Source organism: Vespa velutina, chromosome 12, assembly GCF_912470025.1.
Source record: "Vespa velutina chromosome 12, iVesVel2.1, whole genome shotgun sequence".
In the NCBI taxonomy this organism is placed as follows: Eukaryota; Metazoa; Arthropoda; class Insecta; order Hymenoptera; family Vespidae; genus Vespa; species Vespa velutina.
In genome coordinates, this window is record NC_062199.1 from 4945477 (window position 1) to 4961758 (window position 16282).

Below are 16282 nucleotides of genomic sequence, written 5' to 3' on the forward strand. Positions count from 1 at the left end.
GTATTAAATATCGGTATATATATGTAAGTTATATGCTTATTTAAGATATCTACATTTAATTATTTCAAAATTTAATTGTTCAAATCTTTTGTTCTTTTTTTATCTTTTTTCTTGGGAGGTGGGGGTAAACAATTTCCTAGTAAACTAGGAATATTTTGTTCCTAAAATTACATTTATTTATCCATCATTATTGATTTTTAAATCGTTTAAGAACATAATTAAGTGTACTTTGATATTGTTTTTAATTAGAGCTGTCTAATGATTAAAAAATCAAAATACTTAATTAAGTACTACTGAAGTACACAAAGTTCAAATAAAGAGAAAAAATTAAAAGACAAGTTTTATTAGAGAAAAAAAATATTGCAAAAATTAAACGTAATTCACATACTCAAGGTATATAAATAGATTAAATTAAAATAATAATAAGAAACGAAGTCTGATGAAATGTTATGAAATTATAACCTCACTTCTTAAACAAAAAAAAAAAAGTAACTTTAACTAATCAAAATAATCTTGACAGCTCTAATTACGCTCAATTATGATAAATGATCTGCAATAAGACGAAGTATTGAAACCCCATAATTTTAGAAAATATCTCGTTGATAAGGCATATGTATCTACGTAGTTATATGTTCGACACGTGAACATACATACATACACGTTCCTACGTGTTTATATAGTTGACCTTAATGATTATGAAACTGACCTAAGTCATATTTTATTAATATTATTTTTGTTTGTTAATTATTTCATTTACATTATTAACGTAGATATTAATGTAATGCCAAATAATTGACAAATCACATTTTTTTACTTTTTTTTACGACTTTTAATTCAGGTCATTTTCATAATTGTTGATACAGTTCGGAGTGATAAGAGAGAGAAAAAAAATTCATTAAAAAGTATTATTATCTTTCTTTTTTCGAAAGAACAATTATAAGTACCTTACTGATAACCTTAAGCGTTATTTTTAACAGAAAAAATGCCGTCTGTAATAGATATAATGTCTTTTTAACTTATATCGTATTAAAAAAAAAAAAAGTAATCAAGGTTAAGAAGTCACAAGTGTTTTTATAACTCGCATTTTTACGAAGATCTTCATTGTTCATCAATAAATAGCGATGAAATTTATCAAATCCTCGCTCTCTTAATGTACAATGTATCATTATTATTAAATAATAATAATCGAAAGACAATAAACGATAAGTGTTCAACAATGGGATTACTAATTTGTAAAATTTAAATAATATCATTTCGGTGTACTTGACATTTCTAATTTTAAGCAAATTTATCAAAGAAAAGAGGAGAAAAAAAGAAGAAACAATTTCGAGTTAAGAAAAAAAAAAAAAAATTAATAATACATTATAAAAAATTACATTTCAACAAAAATATATGAGAGTAATTTAATTATGATAATTTTTCAATTATTATTTCGATAAATTTTTTGTTAAAAAAAAAAGAAAGAAAAACATGAAACGAATTGATCGAATCTGAAAAGAAGCCTAACGAAAATGAAAAAGAAACTACAAATTGATTGTAGAAAAAGAAAAAAGATCTTTCAATTACGTTTATTTGATCGTAAAAAAGCACAATTTGTCTCTATAATTTCACTTCAAACACTCTCATACATAGTCTACACTCTTTAATTCCGTCTTTTATGGATTAATGTACATACATACTTACATATATGTATGTAAATCATGTGTAATTTACGGAATAAATCATCGTGTCAGAGAAACTCGATTCTCGAAAGGAAAGCGCAATAAACTTCGATCGATCGAATAATTTTTAGCATCACGGCCGGGATACTTCGCGAGAAACGAATTGGCACGATCGTTCACGAAGGGGATGAGAAGAAGTGGGGATGAGAGACTAGAGTAAATTATTGCGCATGTCTCAAAAGTCTACGTCGCCGCGTCCCTTCGAACTGCAGAACCCCCTCTCCACCCTCTTCACTCTTGTTACGACAGTTTTCATTCGACCGAACGAACGTTAAGGGACGTTGTTCGTCTCTTTGTGCGGCGCCTTTAAAGGCCGTGCATCTATTAAATTGAATCACAAAAAAAGAAAAAAAAAAAAAAAAGAAAAAAGTGAGAAGAACGAAACGAGAGATAATACAGAAAAGGATTATTTAACGCAACAGTGTTTTACGTTAAAAAGAGTATAACGAGGTTAGGATATCAAGATTAGAGTTTAGCGGATCGTTAAGTCGTCTAATCACTAATAGAATGCTCAAAATCGTGAAAGCCGGCTGTACCGGCTTTAAGAGACTTCATACAAGCAGCAAGGTGAACAAACGATCGTTTTTTTCCCTTTTCTTTTCTCTTTTCCCTTTTTCTTTTTTTTCTTTTTTTAAATTTTTCAAATATTAATTTTAATTCAATTACATACCCCAAAGTGAGCATTTTTTTATGTCCTCTTTTCTCCCGTTTAAATCATTATTATTGTGAAATATGTATTTTTTTTCGCGATAATCAATTTTCGTTCAAATCTTATTGATCGTATTATATACATTTTTTATTATTCTGATAAAATACGAATTAGCTTCGTATCGAAAAATCATTCGATCTATGGATGTAGGATGCATTTTTGCATTAACCATTGTTAGGGTGAACGATTTCTTTTTCTTTCTTTTACTCTTTTTTGATCTTTTAAATTTTCCGCAACTTTTCATCTGACCTACTTTCTTTAAAAATTTTTTTTCTTTTCATCAGTAACGTATTATGGAAATCGTTCTATTTTTAATTGATGCGTAGGGATGTTCTTTTGTAAATGAAAAGTTAGTGTTTTATCGTTACTATTGTTGCATTTTTATTATTCCATTAATTCCTTTTTATACTATTTTACAGTCCAAAGATCATATCTTAAATATTTGTCTCTAATATAATAATAATATTAGTAATTATAAAAATGGTCTTAATGAAAAATTTATAGCATTAGAAGAAATGTATACAGGATGTGTACGAAGTGTATTAGTCAGTCATTATAGATATAAATTTAAAATAAACGGAGGGTTAATTGTAGCAATGAACATATAAAACGAATTTTTATATGTCATGCCATGCGTGCGTGCGCATGTGTGCGCGTGTATATGTAATATATATATATATATATATATATATATATATATATGAATTTCAATGAGAATAATCCGTAACACTTTATGTGAACCACCCTTAAGTGTTTCGTAACATTTACAAAATTGTCGTAACATTTTATGTGGACCATACAATTTATAATTGGTTTGATAATTAATCTAATAATTAATTATTGTCTAAATATTATTTATCGACAAAAGTCAATATTTTATTTTCACGATATATTAATATACTATTATATTAAGTGATATACTAATTCGATATGATAATAACAATATATGGAACGATTTTAAGAAATATGATTTATTTATTTAAAAACAAAAAATATTTTACTTTTTACTAGAGTTTGTTACGTTACGAATGCCCACGTGGGCAGTGGCAATGGCCTCTTTTGAGTGACAAAAATATCTTTGCAACTTCTCACGAATGACGATTGATTAAATGTTATAGATAACGACCGTGAAAAGATCCATGATTCGTTTAATAAGTTTCTAAACTTTTCTTATAATCTTTCAATTTGATTAAGTCGCTTTAACGAGTCATTTTAATTACTATTAATTAAATGGAGAATTAGAATTCTTTTTTGATTTTTTTATTAAATCAATATTACTATACTAAGTTATATATGAAGAGAAAATTTTTTATGAATCATATATGAAAAGAGAATTTTTTATGAGTCATATATGAAAAGAGAATAACTAGTAGCATTTTATGTGATTATTATTTTGTACAAATGCGCAAATACAATTATACAAACATATATGTAATATATATATGTAAATTATTTTTATGTCTGTTATAACAGAAAAATGAAACCTCAAAAAGTTTATTTGAAATGAACATTATTTTCTTTTGAATTTGTATTGAATTCTTATTTGTCTTTTTAATTATCATTCTTAATTATTTTCTTTTTTTTTTCTTGTAAATACATAGATACACATGTGTATAAAAAAAATCACGTGCTCGCGTGCGTTCAGTCACTATCTGATTTGTAGGGCACGTGGCAGGTTTCTGCTTAGAGTATTAGAAGGAGAGTATTAGAAGGGGCAGGGGGTTGATTCATCAAAGGATCAATACGAAGCTGTATGATGCAAGGGAAAGGAATCGCTTTTTCGAAAAAGGATTCTTTTTCGTAAAATCACTTTTTCGAAAATATTTTATAATGATCCAATCAGATCTCTTTTATTTAAATCTTTAAGATTATTTTAATTTTTCTCTTTTTTTAAGAATATTTTTTCTTCCTATTATTTACAATATTAAAAATTAATAGAAAAAAATTAATTTAATAATATAATATTTTGTAAATGATCGTAATAGAAATCGTATTGTGTATTTAATTGGATTTGTTAATTTTTCACAATCTAATTTTAAAACGATTGACGACAACGATTTAAAACTTAAATAGAATCTAATTTTTTGCTCGATAAATTGTAAATATTTTCGAATTACAATCGTTAAGTTTGTTTGAAATTTAACTCGATACTATGTCCACAAATTTATTCTGTATGAACTTCTTAAGGGTGGATATAAACTGATATACTTATAGGGTGACCCATTTTGAAATAAGTTAGTGGAATTTTTTTTTATAATTTGGAAGATTGAAAAAAATATAATACTATACGATGTATATAGTATTCTATTTATTTTATATTCTTTATATTTGTATTTTTATTAAGAGCAAGTTTATCTGTTGATAGCGATTTATTACAATTGACAACCATTAAAATTTTTCTAACGATTTATTTGTTATTTTTTTACATTTGAAAAATTCATTTGTATTTTTATGTTAGAAACAGCTGCAACCTTTGCCTACATCGAAGAAGTTGAGATCGTTGAGATACATGGATGTTACTTTTGGAAATGGCTTAGAATTAGAACGAGCTCAGACACGGTAAAAAAAACTATAACAATATTTAATATACTGTTTGATTATAAATTAAGGGCCAGTTTAATATCTCGTTTGTTAGGACTAATAGAAAAAAAAGGATATATATATATATATATATTGTTAATTGGTTCGTGATTTCGTGTTAATAATTGTAATAGTACGAAATAAAATACCTGACTTTCGGTTAAACCGGAAATTTAATGATTTTTAATTTTTTTTTGCTTATTTATTTTTTTTGTGAAAACCTGTATTTTTTTTAATTAATTAGATATTTTAATCAATTATCTTTAAATAGATTATTAATCGAGTATAGGGATAAAGTTAATAATTAACGAGATATTAACACGTGTATAATTGTATGATCAATTAAATTGTAAACAATCTTAAGAGGCCATAAAAAAATGAAAAACATACAAAACAATCTTCAATTAATAAGTTTAGTTACTACTTTACTAAGCCTTAATTAAAAATCAAAGCTTTAGACTTTAATTTATAATAAAAGTAATAGCTTACTTAATTCAATAAATTATTCGAAATGTCCACTATTGTCTTGTTTGCACATTCGACGTCCTGTAGTCATATTTCTTAATAACTTCTGTAACATTTCAGATATTAGTTAATTATTGATGTTTATAATTTTTGGTTGTAGTTTTTCTAAATTTTAATCTCATTGAGATTAATATTACTATTTCTGTTTATATAATATACTTCACATGTTAATATTTAGTTAATTATTAACTTTAGGTTTATATTTGTCTAATAATTTTTGTCAAATTAAAAAGATAATCGATTAAAATATTTAAATATATTAATAATAATGAAACGATACAGGATGTTCCATAAAAAAAAAAATTAAAAATTATTAAACTTCTGGTTTAATCGAAAATTTGGTGTTTTAATTTGTACTGTTAAAATATTTGATAAAAGAGATGACGAAACATTTTTTAATATATTTTTTTATTTCTCTTGTCTCTAGCAAAGGAAACATTCAACTGATCCTTAATTTATAATCAACCTATATAATAGAATATTTATTTAAATAACTTATTAATTATTTCGTTAAAAATTTCGAGATATATTACTAAAGAACAGAAAAAGAAACAAAAGATAGATTATCATAATATTATTTAATTACATTTACATAATATTATCTCTATCGATCGAAGAATAAAACCAATCGATTGATCGATTAGTTCTAACCGATCTGTTATTGATCTGAATCAATATAGAACAATTTATCGATTACAACTATGAACCTCGAACGTCATAACTTTTTATTAAAATAAATTCTATAAGTAGTTTCTATGAGGACTATTTCAAAATAGTCACTATATTGAAGTGAAGTGAGTATATTGGAACGAACGTTCTTAGATCTTACTTTGATAAGAAAAAGAGTACAATATAACAAAATAAAAAATATGAACGATTATGAATATGGCGGTTATTACATCGATGATTTAATTGCGTTTAACGAAATAACTTTTGCAAGAAATTATTCGATTTATGGGTAAGAAGAATGATTCTTATGATTTATTATCAGTTTAATATTGTATAGAAAATATCTTGACAATTGTTTGTTAATTAGTTATTAAAATTTCGTTCGAATCGAATTGGCCATTTTTTTTTAAAGATGATTGATCAATATTTAAAATGATATCGCTATAATATTAAAGTCTATTAGATAATTTGTTCAAATTATTATCGTTAAATTTTTTTAATATGTAATATTAATAATTGTTTATTTTTTTTAAATATTTAGAAAAATTTCAGGATTCGGGAAATATTTCAAACATAATAAATGAAAAATAATATTTCCCTTGAAAATTAGAATGAGAAATAGAACTTTTCATAATGATGTGATTGCATAAGAAACACGCGTGTGATATTCGTGCAAATAAAATAAATAAATAAATAAATAAATAAATAAAAAGAAAAAAAAATAAGCGCAAGATTTTTTCTAAACAAACAAAAAAGTAGTATTTCCATCGAAAATTAGAACGAGAATTAAAATTTTTCATAATGGCACTATTGCATAAGAAACATATGTGTGATGTTCATGCAAATAAAATAAATAAATAAAGAAAGGAAAAAAAGAAAAATAAAACGAGAGATTTTTCTTAAAGGAAAATAAAAAGGATTTACAAAAACGAATGTATCGTCGATTTGAATTACTCTGAACGTTCCGAGAATTTGATGTTAACTGGCAAGACAGATGTTCACCCACATGTACGTCACACAACAATCGTAGTTCTAATCACGCTAATCGCTAAATTTATTTATCACTAGATCCGCGGGTGGTACACCGAATCCGTAATTGACATTTGTGACGCTCTATGTATGTTTTTCAAATTCGTGTCCCTCATCGGATATAAACTCGATAGTTCAAACGTCATTTTGACAGAAACTCCAGTTGTTTTTCAAAGTTAACGTCGATTAACGTTGCTTAGAATTTCTATTTATTTTTCTTTTTCCTATTTTTAATATTTCCAAGTATCGAAGAGTTCATTTTTCGATCAGTGCTGGTATCGATCGTACGGAATATATTTTGTGCTTGTCGTTTTGAATAATAATTCAAATATAATAATAAAAAATAAATAATAATAATAATAATAATAATAATAATAATAATAATTAAATTAAAATAAAATGAGCAGTATTATTTTAGTGTAAATTAATATCACTTTTATGTTATTAATAATGAATGTTGCATTAATTTTATTATTTGTATTTTTTAATTGTGATCGATTAGATTATATTAGAAAGATTATTATATCATAATAATTTATTTTTTTTTTTTTTTTTTGTAATTTTATGATAATATAATAATCGCATATCAATTTTCATTACTTGTGATTGAGAGAAAAATCAATTAGATTAATCGTTGTTTCTTTCTTTCATTTATATCACAAGAATTTGTTATATTTATTTTATTAATCGTGATCGAGAAAGACATATTAGAAAAATTAATTGGATTTATCATGATTCATTTTATTTTATTATAAAATGTACTCAGACTTATTTCTCATTATTAATATTGTTAATATTGTATTGATTCCGATTGAAAACAAATATTAGAAAAATTAGAATTAGTTTCTTTTATTTTTCTTTTTTCTTTTTGTTATTTTGTAAAGAAAAAGTGCGAAATATTTAATCATGCCGTATATCGACGTAAATGATCGAAATTTGAAGGTAAAATATATTGATTCATACATGGATTATTCGATAAGATCAAAGATCGCTTGTTCGATATGGTTAGAGAAGAAAAATGAAAAATCGTCAATGGTGTTAGCACGATTTCTTAGGTAAAACTAATTCAATCGAATATTTTGTATATATGTATACTAATCAAATTTTTCTCCCGTTTCTTCTTCTCTCTTTTCAGCGAATACAGCTTCATTCATGACAGTCATTACATGTAGTGAGTACCATGAGTACAATGCATGTCGTCTTCGCTGCTTTCACTTATTTATTTTTTTATTTATTTATTTATTTATTTATTTATTTGTTTATTTATTTATTTATTTATTTAATACTAATTTTTTCTTCTAATTAAACGTGCTTCTTCTATTTCTTTTTCTTTTTTTAACACGGGATATATTTTTATTATTTGCATTGATTAGTAAAAAATAAAAAGAAAGTACGAAGTTGATGTTCATGTAACATTTTTGTATTTGTAAATGTGATTGTAAATATTATTTGATAGTATTGATTATAATATTTTCTTTTTTTTTTTTATGAAGCATTTATGTGCATTTGGTGTGGTTTAATAAATCTCATTTGTTTTTGTATTGAAATGTCGAGTCATGACTCAACATGAATATTTTCAATAATAATCAAATACCATGTGGTATATTTACGACCACTCTGTATATATCATGTTTGAAAAATCGAGTTATGTTTGTATTTATTACGAAAAGTAAATGATTGATTGATAATATTCATTCTCAAAATGATTGATCGTTAAAATTATTTATCAGATTTTAGTAGCTCTTTCTAGGTTATAGTATTTAATTTTAATTTTGTATTATATAATGCCTTGTTTTATAGAAAGCAAATTAATATTATAGAAATGATAATATTTATACTTTTTATGTAGTTATATTGGTTTAATTTGTAATAATAACAATTTGATCGAGTTGATTAAATAAAAATATTAAAAATATTTTTACAGCACGAAAGATCAAGATCATGCATCAAATGCTGAAGATGTACTCTTTGATATGTTCAAAAATGAGGAAACTGGTCTTCTCTCGGTTGGCAAGTTTCTCGCTGTAAGTTTAACAAATTGAATAATCTTAAATTAACCCAGTTATTTATTTTTAACATTTTAATATTTTAACATTTCAATTAAATTGTAATTCATTTGTTAATTTCTAGGCTTTGAGGGCGACCGGTTTAAGAAAAAATGATCCTCGACTTCAAGAATTTTCGGACAATTTGAAGAAGGAACATTCGAAAAGTGGAGGACACGAAGGTGTGTCATACGAGACGCAGAGATTAGACAGGGAACAATTTAGAAGGTACAATAATCTGTCAAAATATTTGGATCGATTAATAGTTAATGTCAGAATTTTTAATTGCTGCTGTTTATCAAATCAATATTTTTAAATACTTAGCCAGTATTTTATATAAATCGTCGGTATTTGTAATAAAATATCAATACGTAATATAAATAACTCTAACTCAATTTTAACGTAACCATGATTAATTATTTATACTGATAATTTATTTTACAAAATACATATCATTAATTAGTAATAATTATAATAAATTAATAAAACTACTTATCAAATAAACAAAAATGATTTTTAATACAGATTTCGCCAAAAATTTTTAATATTAATAATTTTTTCAGGCAAATAATTTTTTAACTTTGTTATTTAATAATTTTGTTTTAAACAATAATCGATGCTTTAAAACAAAATCTTTTCCAAAAATCATTGAGAATCATTATTTTGACATGAATTTATGAATGAAGCTCAAAATAGAGCATCGATATGTTCTCCATTATTTTTAATAATTATCTATTATTATTTTGTTTGTTATTTCAGAATCGTAAATCCGAACATAGTGTTAATATCACGAGCATTCAGGCATCAGTTCATTATACCAGATTGGCAAGGTTTCACAAAACACATAGAAGATTTTTATTGGAAATGTAAATCGAATACAGAGGGCAAGGTTGCTTCGTACATTCCACAGTTAGCAAGAATGAGCCCGGATTATTGGGGAGTCTCAGTTTGTACGATAGATGGTCAAAGGTTCAGTATCGGAGATACCTCAATTCCATTTACGTTACAAAGTTGCAGTAAACCATTGACATACGCGATAGCTTTGGATAGGCTAGGACAAGAAGTCGTTCATCAGTATGTTGGTCAAGAACCATCGGGAAGGAATTTCAACGAGCTCGTTTTGGATTACAATAGTAAGGATTTTTCACGGTTCGAGTAAAATTTTTATTTTATAATGTTTAACATCTCTTTTATTTGTATATCGACCTATACTCGAATCGAAAAAATTTCTAATTATTTATATTACAAATTGTACATCATTCGATCGATTAATAATAACAATAGTCAAATGAGGAAGTAAAGAAAAAAAAAATTCATTTGTTAATACAGAAAAACCGCATAATCCGATGATCAATGCCGGCGCTATATTAGTTTGCTCGCTCTTGAAGTCTCTCATAAAACCCGAAATGACATTGGCGGAGAAGTTCGATTTTACTATGAATTATTTCAAGAGATTGGCAGGAGACGAAAATTTTAGTTTCAACAATGCAGTTTTCTTGTCGGAACGTGAAGCTGCCGATAGAAATTATGCTCTCGGCTTTTACATGAGAGAACACAAGTGTTACCCAGATAAAACGAATCTCCGTGAGATCATGGACTTTTACTTTCAAGTGTGTATCATAATATATATATATATATATATATAATATTAATATAGTAGAATTATTATAATTATTAAAAAGAAAGAATTTTTAATAGAATGAGACGACGATTTCTTTTTTGAATAATTATTAAAAAATTTTTTTTATAAGAAGAAAATGTTTTTTTTTCTTCATTCATATTTGCCAGCATATTTTTCTTTCGTTTATTAATTATATTTGAAAATCGTCGTTTTATATCATTTATTAGAGATACCATAATATAATATTAAGAACGTTATATTTATTATCTAACATATCCATTTGTGCTTAACGTTTAAAAATAAAACCTTTTTTCCTCGTTGTTGTTGGTAGTGCTGTTCAATGGAAGCAAATTGTGAAACTATGGCCGTAATGGCGGCGACATTAGCGAACGGTGGTATATGTCCTATTACTGAAGAGAAGGTCCTTAAACCGGATAGCGTTCGAGATGTACTTAGTCTGATGCATAGTTGTGGAATGTATGATTACAGTGGTCAATTTGCATTCAAGGTTAGATATTATTTTATTATTATTATTATTTCCTTTTCATCGTCATTATGATTACTTTTCTATTATTATATTATATGTAGGTTGGAATACCAGCAAAATCTGGAGTATCTGGAAGTCTCCTTGTAGTTATACCAAATGTGATGGGTATCTGCACGTGGTCACCACCTTTAGATCTTCTTGGCAATTCTTGCCGAGGCGTACAATTTTGCGAAGAACTCGTGACCGAGTTTAATTTCCATAGGTACGTACGAATTGTCTAATTTAGTTATTTCATCGAATATCTACGATATTTATTAACATTTTAACATTTGTCATTTCATTCATTTGTTAACAAACTTTTTGATCGATCTTATTTTCTATTTATCATTCATAAATAAATTTTTTAAGATGCTTCGATGCAACATAAAGTTTTTAAACACATTACTAACAATCCTATCGACACCTTTTTTCCTTTTTCATAGGCTCTATGTACATTTGAAATGAAAATTGAAAAAAAAAAAAGAAAAGAAAAAGAAACGGGCTCATATATAATATTATTATTAAAGATATTGATAGAGTAATCACAGCTGATAATAACACGTGCCTTCTTTGTTTTTTTTTTTCTTGGTCTTCCTCTCTGTTTCACGACCCCGCCGTACACTAACCCGCATGCGTACACCCGCCAAAATGCAAAATCAAAATAATACCAAACGAAATGACAAACAAAAACGATGAATGAACGACGCCGGCACACGATCGGCAACACGACCGACCGAATGAAAACTCAACGACCTTCCGTTGAGATTCGTTCTTCGCACTCCTCCTTCTCACTCGATTAGTGTAGTAGCTACTATGATCATAGGTACGATAATCTGAAGCACGCGACCAACAAGAAAGATCCGAGAAGGCACAAGTACGAAACGAAGGGCCTATCCATAGTCAATCTTCTCTTCAGTGCTGCCAGTGGTGATGTTCCTGCAATGAGAAGGTATCATCTCATAAATTTTATTCATCTCATTCTCATTATTATTATTATTATTATTATTATTATTATTATTATTATTATTAATATTATATTAATTTTATTTCTATTAAATATTGTTAGACATCGATTGAGTGGTATGGACATGACATTGTCCGATTATGACGGAAGGACAGCTTTACATTTGGCCGCTAGCGAAGGTCATTTGGATTGCGTTGAATTCCTGATCGAACAATGCAACGTACCTCATGATCCTAAAGACAGGTAAGAGTTAATTAGTTAAATTTAAAATTAATAATAAATTTAAGATTTACTAATTGTGCAAATTTTTATAATTTTGTTATAATCTTTTTTTCATTGATAATACACAAATTATGTTTACAACAAATTTTTTTATATAGATGGGGTAAACGACCAATAGATGAGGCGAAAAATTTCGGTCACATGCAGGTCGTAGAATATTTAAACAATTATGCGCTTGTACACAAAACCGAAAGCGAGCACGTGGAAAATAAAGAGAACGAAGTGAATGAGGAAAAGTCTTCTGAAAAGATTGGCCAGTCACCATTACCGTAAAAAGTCAATTTAGAAATTCAAGGATATCAACGCCATAAAAATCGAAAGAGTCAGAATTAAAGGGAAACATTAATTACATATCGATGATAATCATAACTGACGTTGATGATCTTTGTTCGTATCTCATTATTCTAAAATGTTTTTATTTGCATAAATAATTATTTCAAACGAAATTTCAAAATGTATTAATTTCGATGAGTTACGAACATATTCGATATAATATCATCGATTAGTTCATTGTTCAGTTCTAAATGATTATTAATCAATTATTTTTATTCATTAATTTTCTCTCGAATCAATTATTATAAAAGTTAAAAAAAAAAAAAAAAAAAAAAGAAAACGCCTAAAGATAGGCAACGGAGTATACTTTGTCGATAATATTATTGCTTTCGAATTAGGAATTTAATTCTTTTTTTTATATTCGAGATGATAGGTAAAAAAGTAATCTAATATATATATGAATATAAATATGTAATAGAGAAGCTTATTCTGTCGATGAACATAATTCAAAATGTAGAGGATATATATTTACTATGCTATTTACATTATCGACCTAGTATGAAGGATTGCCTATTTCCAGGCGTAATTCAAATAGATCAATGAATTTATAAGTCAATATTAGTATTTCCTTTTTTCCAAATTTTTATTCAATTTGATTAAATTCTAAAGACTTAACTGTTTTCACATTATTTAAATTAAATCTGAAATTAGAGTTCGATAGAAATTTAAAAACTTTTTCTAACGAACTAAGAAGTACTTTTTCGTCTACCTCTATTATCATTATCAGTATAACAATACGAATCTCTTTTATTTCATTATTAAATCAATTTCAATGAGTTTCATTGATTTATTATCACTTACTCAGTATTCAATCACGTACTGTCAGTATTTGTTTGTTTTCTTTTTTGTTTTTTTATTTATTCGTTGATTTATAGATTTGATTTCTTAGAAGCGTCCTTTTCTACGCTTCTATATATTATTTAAGATGTAAGAGATCGAAGAAGAGAGATAAGATAGGTGTGATGTCAATTTTCTCGTGATTGCACGAATACCTCTAATACAGAATAGATTTATTATTATTATTATTATTAATATTATTATAGCTATGCTAGATATATATAAATATTCGAAATCTCTCTCTCTCTCTCTCTCTCATTCTAATTGCGAATATTACCTTTCGTCGGATTGTATATGTGTATAAACAAATAGATATTTTGTTGAAGAAGAACAAAAATGACAATAATAAGGACTATACGGGCATACGATCGAAAGTTTTTTGATGATCTATATTTCTGATATTAAATCAATTATTTTGCGTGCTGGAAATTAATGTTTTTGAGATAATATTAAAAATGATTCCTATTGTAGCTATCGTAGCTTCAACTCTTCGTATATTCTTTTTTTCGTGTTCTTAATAATATTTTTAAGATAGATATTATATGTATATTGATATTTACATAATTATACGTGTTTATCGATTCATTTTCCGTTAGATCTAATAACGTTTAATAGAAATACGACGATTGGAGAATTCTCTTTTTTTTTTTATAAAGCGATCAGAAATAATAATTTAATAAAAAATACAAATTATTTATAAATGCAATTGAAATATCTTTAGTAATAAATATTACAAAAGAAAAAAGAAAGAAATTACTTTATTTGATTAAAAAAAAAAAAAAAAAAAAAAAAAAAAAGAAAGAAGTAACAAAAAACAATTATTGTCTTTAATCTAACGGTATAATGAATTCTTTGGAAATGGATTCATTTATGTAATATGAAATATTTTCATACTTTGTGATGATATATATATGTATGTATGTATATGTATATTAATTTCAGTATTAGTAAACTCAAAGTTAAGTTCTCTTCTTATATTTTAATACTCAATTTCTCGCTTTATAAATGCAATTTTCTTCATAATTTTAGCGATTCGAAAGAGTCGATCATTTCGCTGTTATATTATACTTCTTAGAGAAGTTCATTGTATTGATGCAAAAAAAAAAAGAAAGAAAGAAAGAAAGAAAAAATGGATGATTGATATGATCGATCCTATTCCCGATCATTATTCAATCATAGATCCACCAATGTATTTGCCGAGTTTACGAAATAAATATTATCTATGAGATCCTATCTTTCTTATCCTGTTAAAACAAATCGAACGATATTTTGTTTTTTTTTTTTATAAGATGACTCGTTAAATATCTTATTAATTTTTATTATATTATATGATCTACGTAAAGTATTACAAGTGTTTTATTGTAGTTCGTTCTCGGCATCCAATGATTGATTTTTACTTTTTTTCGGTATTTTATTTAATATTTTTCGATATTTATACTAGTATTTTTAAAGAATTCTTTTTTCAGAAGAGTAGTAAAATAAATTGAATAACTAATAATTCCATGTTATTCCTTGGTATTTTTATTTATGTAAAAAAAAAATATTTCCGTTCAATTTGATTACATATAGTTAATCTCTGTAGGAAAATCCCTGCTCCATAAGGAGCATCCTAACTTCCTGTTACGATATTATTTAAATTCTAATATTGTCTTGGAAAATAATGTTGTAATTAAGTGACATCGGCTCAAATTTTTTAATTCGTGAAAAACAAAAAATTTAGATCATGAAAAAAGAAGTGTCAAGTTTTTGTCTAAAATTTAGACTTTTAAACTTATTGACAAGATATTAAAAATTGAAATAGAAAGGAAAATTTGTCAATGGCCGTCAACTATCATTTTACACATAATAGTACTGAAATTTTAATAATTTTATGTTTTTACGAGAAGATAGGATGTTGCTTTGGATTTTCGTGCCGGAAATTGACGCGTTGCAGATTTTTCTAGAATTACAATGTCTGTATGTAATCAAATCGGATGAAAAAAATTTTTTATATGAACAAAACATAAATTAGTAACGTGGAATTTTTAGTTTTGCGATTTATTTTATTCCCTTACTGAAAAAAAATATCTTTTGCAAACACTTTTATTAAAGTCGTTGCAATCGATAATGATTTGATATTTCTTTTTGTTCTCTTTTTTGTTTTCTTTCGTACTATACGATAAGATCTTTCAAATAAATTTTCGTTTTTTTATCAGGAATTTAAAATAATAATTGAAATGTAAAATAAAGTTGCACATCATTTACATCATTCTTTCGAGTGTATTATTGAAAATGATTTGATGTTTATAGACGTTAGTAGTAAATGAATCTTAACTCATTACGAAGATTATAGATAAAATTAAAAAAAAAATCTTCGTCCCGATCTTGATCCCGCACGTTTATTGCGTTATCTCAGCGTATCGAAGTTCATTGCATTCTCCGATGATCATTGTGTATGATGA

At 26.1% G+C, this 16282-nt stretch overlaps 1 protein-coding gene across 13 annotated transcripts; it reads left to right on the plus strand.

Moving 5' to 3' along the window:
* The first annotated feature begins 1478 nt into the window (after positions 1–1478).
* LOC124953286 (glutaminase kidney isoform, mitochondrial) lies at positions 1479–15067 on the plus strand. 13 transcript variants are annotated; one of them, XM_047504440.1, is made up of 13 exons: positions 6345–6493; positions 6746–7212; positions 8118–8288; positions 8369–8404; positions 9158–9257; positions 9364–9506; positions 10038–10411; positions 10608–10888; positions 11231–11407; positions 11488–11648; positions 12231–12374; positions 12492–12632; positions 12770–15067. In XM_047504440.1, exons 2-13 carry the CDS (start codon positions 7199–7201, stop codon positions 12942–12944), a joined length of 1917 nt encoding a protein of 638 aa, XP_047360396.1. In that variant the 5' UTR covers positions 6345–6493; positions 6746–7198; the 3' UTR covers positions 12945–15067. The 13 variants fall into 13 exon arrangements, with proteins under 13 accessions (XP_047360397.1, XP_047360398.1, XP_047360400.1 ...); XM_047504441.1 differs by lacking the exons at positions 6345–6493; positions 6746–7212; positions 8118–8288 and adding exons at positions 1479–2288; positions 4889–4989; XM_047504442.1 differs by lacking the exons at positions 6345–6493; positions 6746–7212; positions 8118–8288 and adding exons at positions 1479–2288; positions 4895–4989.
* Positions 15068–16282: the final 1215 nt, after the last annotated feature.

Bases quoted from the DNA above. Each gene is read 5' to 3' on its own strand.
- LOC124953286 (XM_047504435.1), top strand. From the start codon at position 6,405: ATGAACGATTATGAATATGGCGGTTATTACATCGATGATTTAATTGCG. The intron at 9,507-10,037 runs GTACAATAATCT...TTGTTATTTCAG, and splicing joins GACAGGGAACAATTTAGAAG to AATCGTAAATCCGAACATAG. The intron at 12,375-12,491 runs GTATCATCTCAT...AAATATTGTTAG, and splicing joins GATGTTCCTGCAATGAGAAG to ACATCGATTGAGTGGTATGG.